Source organism: Lutjanus erythropterus, chromosome 20 (assembly GCF_056507025.1).
Source record: "Lutjanus erythropterus isolate fLutEry1 chromosome 20, fLutEry1.hap2, whole genome shotgun sequence".
NCBI lineage: Eukaryota > Metazoa > Chordata > Actinopteri > Lutjaniformes > Lutjanidae > Lutjanus > Lutjanus erythropterus.
The window spans coordinates 27,978,564-27,999,609 of NC_139336.1; the positions used below are offsets into that span (position 1 = coordinate 27,978,564).

At 40.4% G+C, this 21,046-nt stretch overlaps 1 protein-coding gene across 1 annotated transcript in view; it reads left to right on the plus strand.

Moving 5' to 3' along the window:
- LOC146308652 (putative E3 ubiquitin-protein ligase HERC1) overlaps positions 1-9,399 on the plus strand; it is a 58,368-nt gene extending 48,969 nt beyond the window's left edge. Inside the window, exons 69-81 of the mRNA XM_084746591.1 lie at positions 133-288; positions 372-494; positions 669-771; positions 1,861-2,030; positions 2,134-2,272; positions 2,363-2,532; positions 3,803-3,972; positions 4,213-4,378; positions 4,523-4,599; positions 5,572-5,824; positions 5,949-6,101; positions 7,848-8,153; positions 8,855-9,399. Of these exons, the coding sequence (XP_084602717.1) occupies positions 133-288; positions 372-494; positions 669-771; positions 1,861-2,030; positions 2,134-2,272; positions 2,363-2,532; positions 3,803-3,972; positions 4,213-4,378; positions 4,523-4,599; positions 5,572-5,824; positions 5,949-6,101; positions 7,848-8,153; positions 8,855-9,040 (2,172 nt within the window). The 3' untranslated portion in view covers positions 9,041-9,399. The remainder of the gene's footprint in view (positions 1-132; positions 289-371; positions 495-668; positions 772-1,860; positions 2,031-2,133; positions 2,273-2,362; positions 2,533-3,802; positions 3,973-4,212; positions 4,379-4,522; positions 4,600-5,571; positions 5,825-5,948; positions 6,102-7,847; positions 8,154-8,854) is intronic.
- The last annotated feature ends 11,647 nt before the right edge of the window (positions 9,400-21,046 follow it).

The window sequence follows — 21,046 nt, forward strand, 5'->3', positions numbered from 1 at the left end:
AAAGGAAATCAAATGAGCAAGCAACATGTTAAAGAGGGCAACAGAACTAAAACTGACATGTCAGACAAAGACAAATCAATTTAACTCTTATGTTTTCTGGAGGTTTCATATGGGTTTTCTTTCTCTTCCCAGCTTGCTTGTGGTTTCCGGCACTCAGCCGTGGTCACAGCAGATGGGAAACTGTTCACCTTTGGCAGTGGTGAGTCTGGTCGTCTGGGTCAAAGGTCAACGTCCAACAAGATGCTGCCTGAGAGGGTGGCTGCCCTGGAGGGATATCATGTGGGGCAGGTAAGACATGGACTGTTTTTATTCATAAGGTAAATGAATAAAATGTATAACTAAACAAAGCTAACTTTGGTTCCCTTTCTCAGGTGTCATGTGGTCTGAACCACACACTCGTGGTGTCCCTTGATGGCATGGTGGTGTGGGCGTTCGGAGATGGAGATTATGGCAAATTGGGAACAGGCTCGTCAACAGCAAAATACTATCCTCAAGTAAGTTAATGGTGACAAAACACAAGCCATTTATGTTGTGTACCTGGTTGCTTCCATTGGGGATTCCAAAGTCATGTTCATCATTACCTTCTTTGTGCCCTTTGCTTTAAGTACTAATTGAGTGCTTTTATATAGTATTGATGAAATATTATTTTTGGGTGTTCTTAATTTCAGAAAGTGGAGCAGCTTTGCAACAAGGGAATCAAGAGGGTCTGTTGTGGAACTCAGTTCTCTGTGGCGTTGGCCTGTGATGGACATGTTTACACGTTTGGACAAGGTACACTTTATCATAAAAGTTGCCTGCTTCTCATGGCTGATACTGATAAGATAACTGATCATTTCACTTTTTTGTATTTTAAAAATAATCTCATATAATCTGTAGTTCATGCACACATGAGGGTAAGAAAGACTAAGATGTAGTGAGCAATGATGGATGATTTAAAGGTCCACAGTTCTGACTGAACCAAATGTAACTGACGTCACTATTACAGCAAAAACAAAGAACAGTCCCGACTCTTCAAATGTTCATTTATTTTTTCTAGTAAATTACATCAAAAAACTTCACAAATATACTTTGGCTTTTAAAGAGCATTTTGCCCAAGAATTCAAATTAAATGCTTTGATATAATCTGTCATATCAGATATTACTACAGCCCATATTTATTGGCTATAACTTAATTACTGGAATAATAAAAAATAACATAAATTTCCCACTATTATTCCAGATAATTTATTGGCCCAGTGTTTGTTGTGCATCCCTATATTATTGCTGTACTCTGCTGTCTTAGTTTCTTACAAAAACTGTATTTACTGCACCGTATACTGTATTAAAGCTGCGGTAGGCAGTTTATTTTTGGCACCGTTTGGCCCCAAGTTTCCATAGTGACATTTAAGAATAATGTCTGTGAGAAAACTAGACTCCTGCTCCTCCTCTTGGCTCTGTTCTCAGTCTTTAGAAGATCTAACCCATGATGAGAGACTTAAGTCAGTCCATGGTTTATAAGATAGTTGATTGTTGCGTTTAATCCCCAAAAATTAAATCTTTGACAATCAACTGGTTTTCTTCAGAACTGCTTATTGCACCTTTCATAAGTATAAAATAGCTTTCATTACTGTATGTTGATACTACGACTTAAATCTGACACTTTCAGTGAAAAGTTAAGCAATTAAAATCAAATTTGTTTCCTTGGATGATGGCTATTATGTATTATGAAATCAAAAAAGAGTTGATGCTTGACACGGGGGAAATGTTCTCATCAAAACTTTCTTGGCATAACTTTTAAAGCTGCTTGCAGAAAAATATACAACTTTGTTTTTTGAGCACATTTGTATTTGCCGTTGTGTATCTTCGCTTCCTTCTGTTCAGAGCGTCTGATCGGCCTGCCGGACTCCATGCTGAAGAATAAATCCAGCCCGCAGGTGGTGCCGTCTCTGGAGGGGCTGTTCATAGAAGACATTGCTGTGGGCTGTGAACATGTGCTCGCTCTCTCCTCCACTGGAGACGTCTATGCTTGGGGCTGCAACAGTGAGGGACAGGTAAGCAAGATCCTCTATTGTCAACCTATAGACTTTGACAGTCTGAAGCTCAGCTGCACATCAGAAGCTTGTATTGTTGTCTTGTTGTCTGTGTGTGTTCCAGCTCGGTCTTGGACACTCCAACCCAGTGAAGGAGCCCACGCTCATCACAGCCCTCCAGGGGAAAAACATCAGACAGATCTCTGCTGGCCGCTGCCACAGTTCTGCGTGGACCACCCCCTCTACCTCGATGAAAAACTCAGGTACGCACACGCACTCCCACAGATACTCTTTGCAGCTATGATCCATGAAAGAACTCACTCGGGACTCCCGTTTGTTCCCTTCATCTCCAGGTGGCCCTGGAAATTTCCAGCTCGGCCTTCCCCAGTCTGTCCCTCCTCAGTACAACACTCTGAAAGACTGCAGCCCTGATGTCCTCAGCATGCGCCTCAGGGTGCTCTACAACTTTTCTGATCTCATGTACAAGTCCTGGAGGCTGCTCAACCTAGACGCCAAGAATCCGGTAATCCTTGATCCCTTTTTCTGCCCTTTTTAATACATTAAAGGAACATTAGGGTTGCCATCGAAGTAGTGCTCAGGACACAAAATAATACACAAACAGTGATGGGTTGTAGATTTAATATATTGTGTGCAACATGGAGACAGACATCATACAGAATCCTGAGTTGAAGTGTCTCTCTGTGAAGGCAGAAATCACTGTGTTTTAAAGCTTTTCAACAGGACAATACTTCTGAGTAATTTCAGCAAAATAGTCGGAGCAAGAGTCAGATGTTACGACGCACATGTCCACCTACAGGATGAGCACAGCAGGGGGCTGCAAAAATAAGATGCCTTTTTTTCAGGGGCCTCTTAGAAGAACGTTTAGCGTCTGGCAATTGGAGACAACTCAATCTTCTTCTTAGATATTACTTAACTGTCCCAGTTACAAGAAGCATACAGAAACAATCAGTTAAATAAATGATAAATCTTAGCATTTAATGCTAATTTACTTTATAGGTTTCGCAACCCAAAATGCGTTACAGACTTGTTTTTATTGGGTTGAGTAAAATTCATACTGTATTTCCTCTTATGGAGACAAAGGCCTTTATTTACCTCAACTGCGCAAGTTCATAGGCATTTATTTGAAGCAGGCTTGTATTACAGGCAGGTTCTTCATCTTTCATTCCCTGTTAATAATAATCATCATATTGTGGCAAGTCACACAAAATGACAGACAGTAAGCAACTGTGAGGCATCTCAGCCATTTTATATAACACAGTAGAAAAAGGTCAAGAAATGAAAAAGCTGCCTTTGATCTGCTCCCTCTTGGTCTGTTTAAGTTACTACCCTGTAAAAAAAAACAAAAAAGAGAGAAAACTTTCAAGGCAACTGTTTTGAAATTATGAGTTTTCCTAACTTATGTTCCTGTATCCATTTCAAATTAAAAGCCCTCTTAGCGTTTGAGTGGGCAGTGCAGGTTCATTATGAGGTGGTGAGAAACTTAACATAACACTCAGCAAAGTTGATTATTGCTGTGATGTATTTTCTAATCAAATAAATAAATATACATTTCATATATGTTTTAAATTCATGGGTTGATGTGTTCTTTATCAGCAGTTTATAGATGAAAAAGTTTGGAAAGTTAAAAACAAACGATTTGAAAAAATTAATTGAATTCCTGCTAATAATCATGCACCTGCTGTTGTTTGGTCGTCTCTCTACCTCATTATCATTTTTTCACTGTGATGCCTCATTTAGGTCCTCTTTATTCCCTGTCCATCCCTTCTATCCAGGTGTGCACTTCACGCTATAGTTCAGGGACGACAGCCATCATTCGGGGCGAGCTCAGAGGCCTTCTGTCACCCAAGGTCAACACTCTGCCTCTAGTGCGCTCCATTGGCAGAACAATGACCCAGGGCAAAACATATGGGCCACAGATCACGGTGAAGCGTATCTCAACAAGGTGAGGATGACCGTGATGTTCAGTCCGTGATACACAGTCAGAATGTGTGTGTTCAGAGGTCAACTGATGGAAAAACTGGAGAAAACCAGAAAAAACCTGTTCTCCAAACAGGCCAGCGCGGCTCTTGGCCCTTTCGTTGTTTTGTTCGCATGTTTTCGTCTGCTGTCTTTCGAATGCAAAGTTCAGTTAGTTTTTTTTATCTGTTCGTGTGTGTTCATCAAAACTTTTGCACTCCCACAGAGGGCGTTCGAGCAAACCCATCTTTGTTCAGATCGCAAAGCAAGTGGTGAGCCTGAATCCTCTGGAGCTGCGGCTTCCATCGCGAGCCTGGAAGGTCAAGCTCGTCGGAGAGGGAGCCGACGATGCCGGAGGAGTGTTTGATGACACCATCACTGAGATGTGCCAGGTAGGTTGGATAAAACACAGAGAAGGTCTAAGAGAAACAGAAATAGCTGAATATTACAGCCAAGAACATTCTCTAATATTCTCTCTGTTCTCTTATATACTTTTTGTAAATTGACAAATTAGGATGTGTTTTTTTTTTCACCAGGAGCTGCAGTCTGGTGTGGTGGATCTTCTGATTCATACTCCCAACAGCTTTGCAGATGTGGGCAGTAACACTGACAGGTGCACAGTTTGTCATCTTTTGATAGTCACCAACCAAAACAGTACCCTTAAAGGGATAGTTTGGGTTATTTGAAGTGTGGCTGTATGTGTTACTCATCCAGAGTCAGTGTGTTACCTACAGTAGATGTCAGTTGACACACCCCGAGTGTGGAGAAGCACTCGCATGGAAGCTAAGCCAAATACTGCTGTGGACAGAATCAGCGGCAAAATGCATTTTAACCACTTAAACTTATCTTGATTTTCTTTTAGGTCAGCTTTTTTTTAAGTGTGAGCTATATTTAGAATATTTTTTACTGCTTAGCTTTGTCATTAGTTAGCATTTTCTGACAGGAAATGGCAGTTATATGAACTAAAATATCATTTTCTCACTCAACCAGACTCCATTGGCAAAATCAGTAATTTTACCTTGCAGAACACAGAAGTTGCTAGTCTGCCGCTGCCTCAGTCAGTCAGTTTTTTGTGTTGTTGTGTGACTTTGTTGAATTTGAACTAGCTCTGTAAAAAAAAAACAAAGTCACACAATAACTCAAACAAACTTAACAATCAGTGCAGTGGTAGACCTGAAAGTGCAGCTAAAATGACAGATTTTGCCCATGGAGTTTGGTTGGTTTGGCGAGAGTGATACTTGGCTTATATAACAGCAGTTTCCCATCAGAAAAGACTTTCTGATGGCAAAGTAAAGTGGTGAAAATCTTATAAACTTAATGTACACTGATTAACTGATGTACACTGATCAACTGATGTCGATTTTTTTGGGGTGGCTAAACTAAGTTTTGTTGCTGATTCTGTCCACAGCAGTATGTTAGTTAGCATCTGTGCTGGTACGTCTGTCTGCTTTTCCCCAACTGTGGGAATTACACTGATTACCAAGAACTGCATACAACCCCACTTCAAATAATCCAAACTGTCTCTTTAGAGATAACATCAAATTTTCTAAAAAAAAAATCTTTACTTCTGCCACTGGCTGCTCAGGTTCCTGTTGAATCCAGCAGCATTCTCAGAGGATCACATGGTCCAGTTTCGCTTCTTGGGCATCCTCATGGCGGTGGCTATCCGCACCAAGAAACCTCTGGACTTACATCTGGCTCCTTGGGTGTGGAAACAGCTCTGCTCGATGCCACTGGGAGGGCCTGACCTGGAGGAGGTGGACCTGCTCACCTACCGCACCCTCCAAGGCATCCTTCATCTGGAAAACAGCGGAATCACGGAGGATAATTTCCATGTGGTGAGATGACGTGCAAATTTTCTTACTGCAGAGTTCAGTGATGAACCAGTAGATCTTCAACTTTATAAGCTGAAAGATGTGTAACTACCTTTTCAATCTCTGTCCTTTTTTTTCCACTCTGAAGATGATCCCACTGGATTCGTTTATGGCCCACAGTGCAGATGGAAGGCTGGTTCCTGTGGTTCCTGGAGGTCAGAACATCTCCCTGACCTATGCCAACCGGAATGAATACGTGGAGAGAGCTCTGGACTACAGGCTGCATGAAATGGATTCACAGGTTTGAAGGGTTGAACTGCTGGAGAATTATTTGGCTGTATTCAGCTGCGACCATGTAATCAGTAAGCATGCAGACTGCTACATATTTAAACATCAGGGAATACTGATTTCTTTAGGAATCACCAAAGTATTAAGTCTATTTCATGTGTCATTAGCTCTCCCCTGGCCTCCATCTTGCAGTTCTTAGTAGCTCATACTGTCTATTATTATTACACATGCTGTGACAGAGTCTGGAGGAAAGAACATTATACTCTCTATCAGTGAAGTGGAGGCAGTCAGAAAGCCATTCCCAAAATAAAAACCCCTTTGCTACTTTGAACCTACATTATGCTAAACGCTGTTTCTGCAGTTAAGGTCAAAAACAGCAGTCATAAAAACATGATTGGCAACACAGCACAGCGCAGGCATCTACAGTTTGTTTAAATACAAACCCATGTTTGTTGATAGCTGGGAGCCTGGCAAGAGAGACTTTTGCATGATCTCGCAAATCCAGCTGCCTCACACTAGCTTTTTTTTTCTGTAGCTGCAGTTTCTGTTTCAAGAGTGCTAAAAGGAATTTAAAAATGGCGTGGATGTGAGAAGTTGGAGCTCACAGGCTGCAGCATCACCTAAAATCAGGCTTTAAAAAAAGTCTGCTGTGACTGGCAGCGCAGAGAGAGAGGGAGAGAAAGAGAGAGCCAGTGAATGTGAAAGTTTTTTAATCATGAATCCCGATGTTACTATACAGTTCTGTGGTTTATACACTGCAGACTGGAGTCTCTGTTACAGTGACACACAGATGTGTGTTATAGACCTAGTAGTCCTATGAAACATCTGTCATTGTGCTGCATTATCGTAAACCTTGATGAACTGTTCAGGCGTTGTCTCTTCCTCCTCAGTGTATGTTGGCGTTCAGTTTGTAGTCTGCTGTAAAACTTTCTCAAACTGTTGTAAGTTATCTGCCTGGCTACCTGTGTGTGTACATAACCGACCTCCTCCCCCATTCCCAAAATACTGATGCATTCAGTGCACCATAGAAGCATCAATTGACATCTGTCAAATGTCAATTATTGCTTTTAGTGCTTTTGGAACTTTGGGAAATAGTTCTGATTGAAAGACATTGACAGTGAGGCTTCTGCAGATGACTGCAACATTTTTCCATTTTCTCCGAGCACCGTCCTCTCTGTGTTGGTGTTGAGGTAGAAACTAGAGCTGAAGCAATTAGTCGATCAATCCATTTGTCAATCAAAAAGAAAAGATTTAAGTCACTTCAAAAGAAAAAAATGGTTCCAGTGTCTCAAAGTGAAAAGACAGAGACTAGAAAGAAATATGAATATTTTCATGTTCTATGATAGTAAATTGGGGAAATTGATTTGTGATGGTTTTTTGTAAAATTACATTTTCTTGGCCAAATGATTCATTCAGAAAATAAACAACAGATGGTAGAAACCTGAACAAATATCTTAAACCCTCTGCAAGTAAGCTGCCCCTTTAAGGCATCAACATGTCTGTTTTAAAAGAAACAATTTAAACTTACTTATTTTAACTAAATTCACCGAACAGACCAGGCTCACACAGGTAATATTACTGTACTTTGGTGTGGATTTCTCTGTGCTGTATCTGAACTCTGCATCCATATTAAACAGGCAGTCTGCCCACCAGTTTCCATTAGTGCTCACTAGACAGCCTGTTTGTTTGTTGTACTGTTGTTGTTCCCTTTATCTCGTCCTCAGAAGTATCAAAGCTGACGTTGTTCTGTTGTGTCCAGGTGGCAGCAGTCAGAGAGGGCATGTCCACCATCATCCCCGTGCCCCTCCTCTCCCTGCTGACAGCGCAGCAGCTGGAGCAGCTGGTCTGCGGCCTGCCAGAGGTCTCCGTCGAGATGCTGAAGAAACTGGTGCGTTACCGTGACATCACGGAGAGCCACCAGCTCATTAGCTGGTTCTGGCAGAGCCTGGAGGAGTTCACCAATGAGGAGCGAGTGCTTTTCCTACGTTTCGTCTCTGGCCGGTCCAGGTTGCCTTCCAACCCCGCTGACATCACGCAGAAGTTCCAGATCATCAAGGTTGACAGGGTGAGAACGTCACTAACAAAGTACCAAGCCTGCTCTCAAGAACACATTAAAGGAATAGTTCACATTATTTGAAGCAGGGTTGTATGAGGTACTTCATGATAGTCAGTGTATTCTTGTGCCACAATTTCAATATTAAATCAAAAATGAATATTGAAATGAGCAAAATGTAATCAAAGTCAAAGGTGGAATCACGATTCCCCTAGTATTTTGTTTTTTCTCTCCACCCCCGTCTACTTGCAGCATCCACTGTGTGTCCAAAGGAAAAAAACACAACACTCCAAAGACGACACAGTGTAGCTCACTGACTGTTATGTCCCACTTGATGCTATATAGTCTTTATTTATGTTTTCTAAAGAATTTGAAAATGTAAATGACAGTTGTCATAAAATCAATGATCTGTTGATCTTTACAAACCACGACTTAATCCTTTAATAACAGCATAAGTATCAGTCCTAAAAAAGAAAAATGTAATTGATTGCAACCTTAAAATTGAAAGTGTTGTACAGCTGTTGACAGGATCGGCAGCAAAACATATTTTAGACAGCTAAAGAATGAAAGTTTTTTTGTTTGTGTTATTATCCAGTAAAAAACAAGAGCTAATGAACTCCATAAGTACCTCATACAGACCCACTTCAAATAATCTGAACTATCCCTTTAATGGTACAAACATTAAACTTTCTTTCCCTCATCATTTCCTTCAGCCCGTCAACGGCCTGCCAACTGCCCAGACCTGCTTCTTCCTGTTCCGCCTGCCCCCGTACACGAGCCAGGCCATCCTCGCCGAGCGTCTGCGTTACTCCATCCACAACTGCCCCTCCATCGACATGGACAACTACATGCTGACCCACAACACCGACCCAGCAGACAGCTCCGACACAGAGGACTGAAGCAGCCACCTCCGTAACCAACAGGGTGATGAATGTAACTTCTCCCATTGCCATGCACATTATGCACTGAACACAGATTTTTATTCGCCAAACCTGTATGGTAGTGTACTGTTTATATGTCGGTTGATTTAAAGATACGTGTAGTTTCGGTTTTCCAACTGTGCAAGGTGTTGTAATTATTGCAGTGCTTAACTCTGAATCAAAAACTACAGGGATGCAGAATAAGATTTTTAAAAATATAGGTCAATAAGCCACAATAAATGAGTTAATGTGCCTGTTTGTTTGAAAATATGTAATAATTTAATGACCTGTCCCACACAGACAGTATTATTGTAAAATAAAGAGTGTTTAAATAAGGATTCTGATGTGTTGCATTTCAAATATCTGCATCCAAAGGAGAACTTATATTTATATAAAGCTTGCCTGTCTTATCAGTGGATGGGATTTTGCACTAGTCTATATGTCAAAGAGTCTACAGCAGTCCTTTAAGCTAAATTCTATACCTAATCTTATACCAAATTTAATCACAAACCATCCAATAGTCAAGATATTTTAACGACAGCCTCATGGTGGTGCTGGTGGAAAAGTCAGAGGATCAGCAAAGTCAGGAAAATATGTTGTCTGGGAAGCATGAATTTACAAAATGTGCAAAATTTGGTGCCAATCCATGAAGTAGAAGTGGAGATATGTCACCTAATAAATAAAAATTTTGATCTAGTGGCGCTAGAGTCAAAGTCAAAGATTCATTCGTCATCTTTCTCATGGGACCAAATTTCATTACAATCCATCTATTAGTTGATGAAATATTTCACTGTGAATCACAAATGTCGACTTAAAGTAGCATCAAATTCTAATCAGTTCATCCTTGAGTCCAAGGTGACATTTGTGCCAAGTTTGAAGATATTACCTCATTGAGTGCTTGAGATTCACGAGAACAGAGGGGACGGATATGTGCACAGTCGGGTGGACAACCTAAAAACACAACGCCGTCATGACAAAGCCACTGAAGACCATGAAGGTCTGAAAATATCTGGACCAAAGTGGAGACCAACAGACCGACATCGCTCTTCCTAGAGCCACACTGCAAACATCAGCTAATAATCAGAGTTTTTCAAAAACTCAGATAATCTGCAACAACCACACAACTTTAATCATATTTGGATTTAAATCTTGATTCCAGCGGAGCCCCGTCCACTTCAAACCAGTGAGAAGAGCACAGAAAAACACACACAGGTGAAAAACTGTTACAACAAAATGTGTTTACATAAAAAAAAACAGTATTTATATTTAAAAAGCTGACTGGACAAAGATTTTCAGGGCCTTTAAGCCGTTTTATTTCATTTCCATTTACCACATGAAGGCAAATAACACACAAAGCAACAACTTCTCTTATTACAAAAAGAGATCTTAATCCAATTCCCCTGAGTCTAATGTTGTCCTGAGTCAGCACAGCTGGTGTGTCTGCAATTTGTCTGTGCTGGTGAGAGGTACGTCTGCTGTGACCTTATTACCCATCTGTTTCCCTGTGCGCGCTTGCTGTGGCCGGTAAGGCAGAATTCAACCTGCAGTCAGCAGCAGCCCCGCAGCTGAGAGAGGGACGCTGGTTCATGAGAGGCCTCGCCAGATATAAATATAACGTCCATCCATCAACCGAACAAGTACACAAATTCGGAAAGGCCGAGATGAGGGGAAGAAAAAGAGAAAAGGAATTTGTTTTTAAGTATTTGGTACAGCTGAATTACTCTGCCTGGAGTCTGCTGGTCATTTCTACTGTGATGCAGGTGTGAATTCAGGTCTATTCTGTTAAAAAAAAAACCCACTGCATATGCATGAGGACACAGGGGTCTTTTAGGGAGACCGGAGAAGACATTATCACACACTGACTTGTCACGCAGATCCACCCACACAAACACAACCACAAACGAAAATATCATGTCCAAAATCTCATTTAAACCTCTTTGCCAAAAAGGGATTATCTGATCCTGAAAGGAACTTTGAACTCTCTGCAAAAAGAACCCATGCCTTGAATAATAACAACAATAATACACTCTATTTGTACAGCATCTTTCATACAAAAAATGCAGCCCTTTACAACAAAAACATTACATGCACCGAGCGCAGGTGCAGGATGAACATGAAAACTTGAAAACAGAATACATAAAACTCAACTATATAGACAGAATGGCATAATTCATGTAAACTAGGATGGAGAATACAACCAACTTCACAATACTAGTAAAAATAAGATTAAAAAAAAGGATGAAAGTGGAATGCATAACATAAAATGTAAAACAAAAGTGACTGAATAAACGTACTAAAATTAAAGAAGAAAAGAAATAAGAAATCTATTTATAACATATGTAACATATTTACTGTAATAGGTAAATAATCTGTTTTTCTTTGCTCATTTCATGTTAATTAGAGTTCAAATTAATGCCGAATGTTTGCTGGATGAGTAAGTGTCTGTTTATGAGTCATAAGAAATCATTAACGATCTTGTAGCAGCCATAAATATTTATAACGTTAAACTGAGCAAAATGTTAAAGGAGTCTGGCAGGCAGTCACTTAACTCTAACTTCAGAGTTTGTATTTTCAGAGCACTTTTGTTTTCAGGATAACAGGCTTAAATTTACATCAAAAGGTGAATGACAGTAATAAAAAGCTGACTAGCATCTTATTGTCGGTTTACTACGACGCACACGTGTTGCAATCCTGCAGCCTTGCAGAGCTTCCTTGAGTCAGGGGAGGTCTATGGCTCCAGTTTGCTATTTGCACGCACAATTAGTCTGTATTGCTCCGTTAAAGCAGAATCCACAAAATCAAGTAAAATACAACATTTTAAAAGAAGTGCGGCAGTGCATTTCTCTACAGCAGTATGTGCATCAGATCCACTTCCTGCTCATGCAGGTAAAAGTTGAGCCGACTTTGAAAACGAACCTTCTCTGCATCTTAATCAGCACGTTCTCTGTCAGTGGTAATTAATCATTTTACAGCAGAAACCCTGACCATCTTATGAACTCAACAGCACTCCATATATCATATAAGCTGAGGCCTTAATATTCATATTTTATGAAGACATACATAATATTCCTGCAGCTGCAAAAACCTTTGCTGTATAGTAATGAGGAGCGGCAGATCAATACTGTTGACGTACAGTAAGACTACAGTAGCTTTAGTTTTTATTATAAGAGAGAACAGACCTGGTTATAAATATGTAATACCTCCTATTCCCACAGGAGGGCAGTCTGGGTGTTGCACTTACATGTAACGCTGCTCAAAGTAAGTTCAAGAGAGCACTGAGAATAATCAGAGATCATCAGCACACACACACACGCACACACACACACACACACACACAGATCCTGTATAGCTGATGCTGCATATCACTGTCAGTTAATCTCTGTCACCCCGTTTCTCCCAATCAGCTAATTTGATCTGTACAAACTGACGACAACGTTCTGGATGACAAACACTACGTGGTCAAATTACTCCACTAATACACCTTTTAAAACCTGAGTAACGTTCACGCAAGCATCTCCTTCTAGTTGTGGTCAAATAAGTGCAGCTGGCCTTCGTTTGCATCATAAAATAGCTTAAAAAACAAGAACTGCTCGCGTGTCAACACTCTAACTAGGCCACCTAGGTTTGCTTCAACCCAGCTGCAATTCCCCCCAAAATGCCTTTGCTCAGTTTCAAAGAGGCACATGGGTATCTCCTGATTTGTCCAACTTTTTGCATCCATCACACTTCGTGGAAAGCCCGCTGTGTGAGGCCACGACTGCAGGATGTTTCGCTGATCCGTGACCTGCATCATAGGGAGCAATCCTCTAGGATGTCATGTTTGTTATGAAGGGCTACATGAATTAAGTCAGCACCGTGGAGAGAAAGTGGGGGGTTGACATAATAATTTAGCGCACTGCATGCGAGCAATCCAGCACAAGTACTGTGGCAGCAGTGAAGCATGTTTCCAGTGAAAATGAGTGTATGTTAATATGAATGTTAATTAATGATCATGCAATTCATGAGTCTCCCGTCATTTGTTATGCAGATATCACATTCCTGAGCTTACATAAAACTAATCTGCATCCAACACAATGTCATCATTGGGTGGATCATAGTATGGTGTTAACATGTTAAAAGATTAGTTTTAGGAAATACTTTCATGCCAAAAATCAAATAAACTTATTAATATTCTAATCCATTTCTTCCATATGCTGTCAAGAGACCCACGTAAATCTTAACAGACGGATATGAGAGTGGACTTTATTTGATGATGTTTTTATGAGAGTATAATCACCTGAAAATAAGAATTGTTGTGTTTTTGTTACCATAGAATGAGCCATCTTCTGCCTCAGAGTCTGCATGTTGCACTGCCATGTTTCTACAGTAGCCCAGAATGGACAAACCAAACACTGGCTCTAAACACAGACATTTACGTTTGCGCTAGAGTCGTGACCACAGTAGGTTCTCCTTGCTTGGAAGGGGACAGTGAGGGCAATTTGTTTATACACCGCTAGATGTCGCTAAATCCCTCACACTGGCCCATTAAATATGATGCTAAAGTCAGGAGACGGTTAGCTTAGCTTAGCATAAAGACTGGAAACAGCTAGTCTGCCCTCTAATCCAAGGTGACAAAAGGTATGGTTTTACTAATTCATGACACAATTCAAATGAGAATAAAAAAATGATCTCTCATCCATATTTTTTTTTTAAATAAGGTCCTATGGTGGCGTCTCTATAACAGACTGACATGAGAGTGATATCCATCCTCTCTTCTGACTCTCAGCAATAAAAAAGGCAATTAGATTATTTCCCAAAATGCTGAACTATTCCTTTAAATGGTGTCATCAGGGGACATACAAGAAACTCTGGTGCTCCCACTTGAAGCTCACCCAGCTGAATAATTTGTCCAGCTGAATAATTCAGAGTGCACTGGACTTCTTTAATACATGTAAGTGTGGTTTAATCAACTCAATATTTGCTCAGTGTATAAAAATAATATTGAATCCCACCCACGTGTAATATATTTAATTTCTTTAAATGTAACTGAACTCTATAGCCTATATTAGAGTTTAAATATTAAACTAATGGTTTTATGGTATTTCTGCATTTAGGTGCTTGTAAAAGGTGCAGCTTCTGCTCTTTCTCTGTGTGTTTTAGTAGCATTATGAACAGAATCGTGCATTAAAACAGTAGAATATCAACATGTCGACATTTATCCTCTTCTGTCTCATAAACATCTGAAATCATTTCGCCTTGAAAAATAACCCCAGGCGTAAAAACAACAGAATTAAGTTTGCTTCACTGAACTTCCTATTATCTTTTAGATGTCCAAATAAAATTACAATAACGCCAAGGAAAGTGCAAAGTCATTCGATTAAAATATGTTTTATCCCCCCACACTCTTTACTTCTGCAGCTCTCAATAAAGGCTGGTTATGGAGAGAGGCAGAGGTATATAAATAATTTCTTTGCATTCGTCTATAGAGCAAATTGTCATTTCAACAACAACAAAAAGCAACAATCTTGTTATAAAATAAAGCACTTTGATGCCATGAAGGTCATAAAACTGTTAAGAGAGAATACAGTGGAAGATTATTGTGTGCTGGTGCACCAATAAAAACAATTCAAAGCAAAACAACAACAAATATTGGCAATTTTGTCGAGGAGTTTTAAAAGGTACACTCCTAGATGTTCCAAAAGGGTTCTTCCTGAAGGACTGGGGTTCTAGTCAGAACTATTTGCTTCTGACAAACCCTTTTTTGGAGAAAGGGTTCATCAAAGGTTCAGAGGGGTTTCATTAAGAATCTTTAGCTAGATGAAACCCTTGGAATATAAAATAGATCTCTGTTTGGGTTCTCGATGGAACCCTTGGAGTAAAAACCCCCTGAGTGGGTTCTAAATAATACAATTCAATCATAAAAGAGTTCTTGATAGAACCTCCTGAGTTGGTTCTAGATAAATCCCTTGGAATATAAAAGGGTTCTCAATAAAACCACCTCGGTGGGTTCTGCATAAAACTATTAGAAAATAAAAGGATTTCCAATAGAACACCCTGGATGGGTTCTAAATGACACCTTTGTAATATAAATGGGTTCTCCGTAGAACACCCTGGATGGGTGCTTGTTTGCACGCTTAAGAGCTGGAAAGGTTCTGAATGGAACCCTGAGAATAGGGTCTGGGTGGAAACATTACATCATAGAAGGGTTCTCTGGAGAACCTCTCATAGGGGGTTCCAGGATGAATCTTTCACAGACGGTTGTAGGTATAAACCCTGAAAGTTGGGTTTTGGGTCGAACCCTCTGAAAGGGTTCCGAGTGGAACCTCTTCAAATGGTTTTTACCAGGAACCAAAAAGTATTCTCTGATGGGGACGAGTGGAAGAACCCTTCATGGTTCTAGTTATCTGTTTTTTTTTTTTCTAAGAGTGTCACCTGTTTGGTTCAGAGCAGACTGTGAAAAAAACATGATTGAACTAAAAGGTCGAAAAACATTGTATTTGTATTAGTAGTAAAATATTTTTCATGCCCCCGGAGAATAAAGCAGGTCTCTCCATGTTGAATTTTTAATTAGTCAAAGGAGGGTGTGACCTACATAGTCTCACTGAGGCAACACAGGAGTGAGTGGTCACCTGATCCCCCGCCCCCACTTCCTCTCACCCCCCCCTCCTCTGCTCCCCTCCAAAATCAGTGGAGCTCATTTCGTCTACACGGCGAACGGGACGAGGGCTGCCGTGAAAACAAGGGCACTTGGGCGCGGGTCAGTGAATTGCTGAGGTAACACGGTGATGTGATGTGTGCCTGGGCCGCTCAGGGCTTGTTTTGAGTATCCTGACTGGCACCCTCGCGTCTCTTATTACAGGACAGGACGGGCCGTGTGTGACCCATGTATCTCGGAGACACTTAAGACTCTGGTACGGTTTCAGCCGGTGATGTGATATGGATGTGCTCGCCTGCCTGCCAACTGACATTCAGGCTGTTGTGATAAGTGCCAGATAGACGACAGGAAGAAGTCGAGGACATGGCGAAAGGCTTTAAGTCTGATTTAATGTTCACTAAAAGGGAATTCTTGTATCAGCCTGCAGAGCTTAAGAGAAAACCTCTACAGAATAGTTTGACATTTTGGAAAATACATTTATTCACTTTCTTGGTGAGAGTCAGGGGATCAATACCAGCATATCTGTCCAATACATATGAAGCTACAGCTAGCAGGTGGTTAGCTTAGCTTAGCACAAAGACTGGAAGCAGGAGGAAACAGGGAATTTTGGGAGTTTCAGGATAATTGGCTGTCAGTAGAAAGGCATGGCACCACGGCGTATCTGTGAAGCATATTGTAGTTTATAGCTACATGCTAACATGAAAATAATGACAATGCTAACAAAGTGCAAAGAGCGGTATCGATTTTCTAATCAAAATCAAAGATAGAAGGTGAAAATCTTGAGGATTTATTTTACCTGTCACAGCCACAACTTATTGAAAATACTGCAGGTGAAAATTATTGTAAAAGCCACTTAAAAAGTTTGAATCAAAGTTATATAAACATTTAACTATTTATGAGCTAATTTGCAGCCTGAAACGTACAAGGAATTTGATGAAGAATAACAGCGACATATCTCTCTTGTTTTATTGGTTTATAAAATGATTTTACGTTTCATGTTTTCTATCTGTAGGAGACATGTAAACTATTTTCGGAAAAGCCCTGTATAAATAGTCTGTGCACTACAGAGTGACAGAGTAGGTGTTGCTCACTTGTTAGCAACTTCTTACTCACTCTTTAGTTGTAGTTCCCCTCGAATGGCCTCTGGAGTGAAAAGGTGAGGTGTGTCAAGGGACTTAAAGAGGATTTAAGTGGCGGTAGGTGGGAAACTGGTCAGACTGCTCTCATTAATAATGCAACGGTGTCTGAAGCAGCAACACAAACTCCTCGTACTACTGGACCTCTTTGGAATAAATCAAAAGAGGACTCTGAAACTGGGATAGGTTTTTAAATTTTAAATGGTTTGCTATTTTTAAGTTTTGGCGTGGCTCTAGGGATGCCAGTGTCTGTGTACTGGTCGGTCCATCACTTTGAGCCTGACTGATATCAGTTATTAGATGGACAGACATTTAACTTTTCATGCAGCACCACAATTAGGTTGACATTTTTTAGTTTATTCACCTCAGATGACCACTTAAGGCATGCTAGGCTAACATTTGATAGCCTAAAAAGGAGCTGTTGGCTTGTTGTGTCCCAGTTGCAGATTACACCTTTAACATAATCCACTGCAATATTTGCAGTTTATAAATGTGGGCCATTGGAACATATTTAATAACCCATTAGCTCGTATTAGCATTCAACCACTTCCTAGCTAACGTTACTGTGTGATAGTGTAGTGGTACTGGGTAGTCTAAATTAATTCTGAAATATCAACACACATCTTGGACACATTTATTTAAGCCTTGAAGTGAAGCACACCGGAGAAAAGCAAGCTAATGTAGGCTAACATTAAGGTTAACTGTCCTAACATTATACAGATTACCTCCAACATAAGTATGATGAGGAAAGGTGTAAGACCAGACTGTTATTTTGTTCTAAGCTAACATAATGCTAACCCTGTTTTAGCTGCTTAGCTTACATACTTGGACAAGAGTCACCAAGACAGTTAATGTTAATATTAGCCTCCCATTATTAGCCTGATTACATCCAGTGTGTTTAACTTCCAGACTTAAACAATATGTCCAAGATGTGCGATGATATTTCGGAATTAACTTAGGTCTTCTATTGTATTGTTTAACACTATCACTCAGTAACGTTAGCTAGGAAGGGGTTGAATGCTAACGTTAGCTGTTGTGTCATGGTAGCTAATGTGTCATCCAGTATGTTGATTCATCTTGAAATATGGCCGAATGTCCCTCCAGAGTTTCACTACCCGTTGTCTTTCAGTCGCTGATCAATCAGGAGGCAGTGATTTGTCAGATTTTCTATATTTTTATACGACTTGTAACCTGGAACACAGCAGTACGACAATTTGATGGCAGAGGGAAATTACTGCTGTGTGAATATGGTCAGTGTGTCACCTACATCACAGTCAGCCTGAACACTAGTAGTAGTAGTAGTAGTAGTAGTAGTGACTCGTCACCACGTAACATGAGACGCGACAGCTCTGTCACTCCTTGCCAGTATTTTCCCAAATGAACTTGACATTGCAACACTTACAGAAGACTGTATTTATATTTATCTTTTCCCGTTCAATACCATTACTTCTGCTACAATCTAATTTCTCTATGTGGGTCATCAGACTAATCTCATCTAAAGAGAGATGTTCCTCTGGCCCAGCACCACTTTGGCTCTTCTAACTCAAGGACAGCGGCGTGCAGCGCTGAATGTCAATTCAGATGGCTTTAGAATTTACTTTAGCCTATTGAAATTAACTTTATGTACAGAATGTATTTTATTCATATTTCTTTGTTGACATTAAAGAGGGTAGAGGATATCTTTATTATCCCAGAGAACCGGGGAATGAGTCACTGTGGACGCAGCGCTGGAGGGAGAAGGACAATAAAAGCATCAGTCTGTGAAAAGTGTCTCCCGCTGTGTCTTTTTGTTAAAACTGTCATAATTCAGGGCATTCTGGGAGTATTTGGACAGTTGATAGTCACAGTGAAATACTCTCTCAAATTAGGCATCCGTGCAATAAACCCCAGCATGCTTAATATTATTTTGCCTCAGATTTTTATTTCACATTACACTATAAAAAAAAATGTTTTATCTGAAAAAAGTTAGTCTCCAGGATGCCTTAAAATTCTAGGTTGACTGGATTTGAAAAGACAAGTTGAATGTGAACATTTTGTGAAGTAAAATTGATACTAATCCAGTTGTACTTGAGAAAGCGAGTTCAATGAGCTTAAAGGAACAGTTCACCCAAAAATGAAAATCCAGTCATTATCTACTCACTATCTATCTCAACACTTTTTTCCTGTGAAACTCCAGCAGTGTTTCGCGGACTAACAAAATAAACCCGTCCTTCAATCAGGATGAGGGTGAGTTGATAATCACTGAATCTTCATTTTTGGGTGAACTATCCCTTTAAGTTTTAACTCTCAAACATTGCATGCTGGGAAGTCTGCTATTATACTAATTATGTTTCTTTAAGTTACATAAGTTGACTGAATTTTGTAAATGTAAAAAAAATGTGTGTAATTGTGTAATGCAGACTGAGGAAGTTCGGGCAGGCTGCAGGAACACTGCAGGAGTGCAAGACACGTGCGACATTGTTAACTGACAAAAACAAATGAGGTCCTCCACTATAAGTTAAGTTGTGAGAAATACACATTCTGGAGTTTGAGTTAAGTGGCTGCCTGTCTCACTGCCTTCCAAACTCCATTAAAATTATGCTCAATTTAACTGTTTTAAAGACCTACTCCTTCTTTAGGATTATTAAAGATTTCTTACAACTCATAAACAGACACTTACTCATTGGGCGACCATTCGGCCTTAATTTGAACTCTTGAGCTTGACGTGAAACGAGCATATAAACACAGTTGTTCCAGGCAGCCAGGAATAGAAATAGAAATAAAAAAGGGGGACACTGTGGCTGCAGTGCGTCTTGACGCGTTCCTTGATTTCTGCTGACATATTGTGGTCATTTTATGATTTGTTAAAGTAAATACATTATAGATTTCACCTGTGACATCAATTTAAAAATGTATATTTACATTAAGTTAATAAGAAAAGATTCACTACATCCCTGTCTGATTTTATGCAGTGTAGATGCTACGCAAGCTACTTGCCAAAGCCAGAGTCGTGGGTGGCATTGTAAAAAAAAACCCAGCCTGCTCCTGTCAGCGTGACTGAGCAGTAGCCTGATATCCTAAAGTGAGGCCGGCCAATCAGCATCACATTCTTTCTCATAATTTTTCGAACAACTGTCAATGAAATCCTGCGTCCAACTGACGCAAAACACCCACTGAGGCCGAGTGAATCCTCTTTGATTTAAATCCACGTTATGATAGCTACGTCATCTGTGCTAAATGTGTATGGCGCTGGAGCTGTAGTTGTCTAACATCCGTGGCTTACAAATGTTGCACAGAGTGTCCATCCATCCTTTGGCTTACACGACAAGTTCATCATCAATGGCCGGGGCTTTACCTCCAGCGGCTGGCAGTGGGCATCGGCTCAGCTCCATACAGCCAAAGCTGGCCGGCTGCTCCCAGAGGTTGGGAGCCAATACTAAACAACAGAGCTTTCATTTTCAATGAGCTATTACGCAACAACATCTGGCCGAGGGACCTTGCGAGACCAGCCCATCTTTTTTTGTAAAGCAGTGGTGATTACATCAACACCAGCTCGCCCATCCCTCTCTTCTCTTCTCCATCCTATGGGATCAAAACACGAAGGGCATTCCTATTTGCTTTGTTGATTCCCAGCCAGAAACAGGAATTTCTCTCACCCACCTCCCCCATCTCTTCCCTCTCCCTCTTTTTTTTTTTTATTTGCTAATGATGTTGAAATCGGGAATCATTTTGTATTCTCAGTAATCATGAACATCTGGTGTATGCCATCTGGCCATGTTGTTGTCTGATGCGCTTGACCATGATTATTAGTCAAAAAAAGAGAGACATATAAATGTACAAGCTGGTTTAGCTGGAGCTATTTTTGCAAGATTAGTTATGTCCAAATATTTCCAAGCACAGGACGTGCCGTATTATATGAATGAATACTTTTTGTACTTTCGTTTGATGGTTTGGACGTTTAAAAAAAACAACCTCAGGTTTGTTTGGCAGCAGAAATAAACGAGGCGATGCTTTGATGTGTCTTTGAATATTATCTGCTGCCGGCTCAAAGACCCACAGAGAAAGATTTTCTGGGACAAAACAAACTCTTATATCTCCATCACACCTGCTTTTACAAACACAACCCTATATTCACACACACACACACACACACACACACACACACACACACACACACACACACACACACACACACACACACACACACACACACTCTTCCTGAAGTGCTGAGGTTCT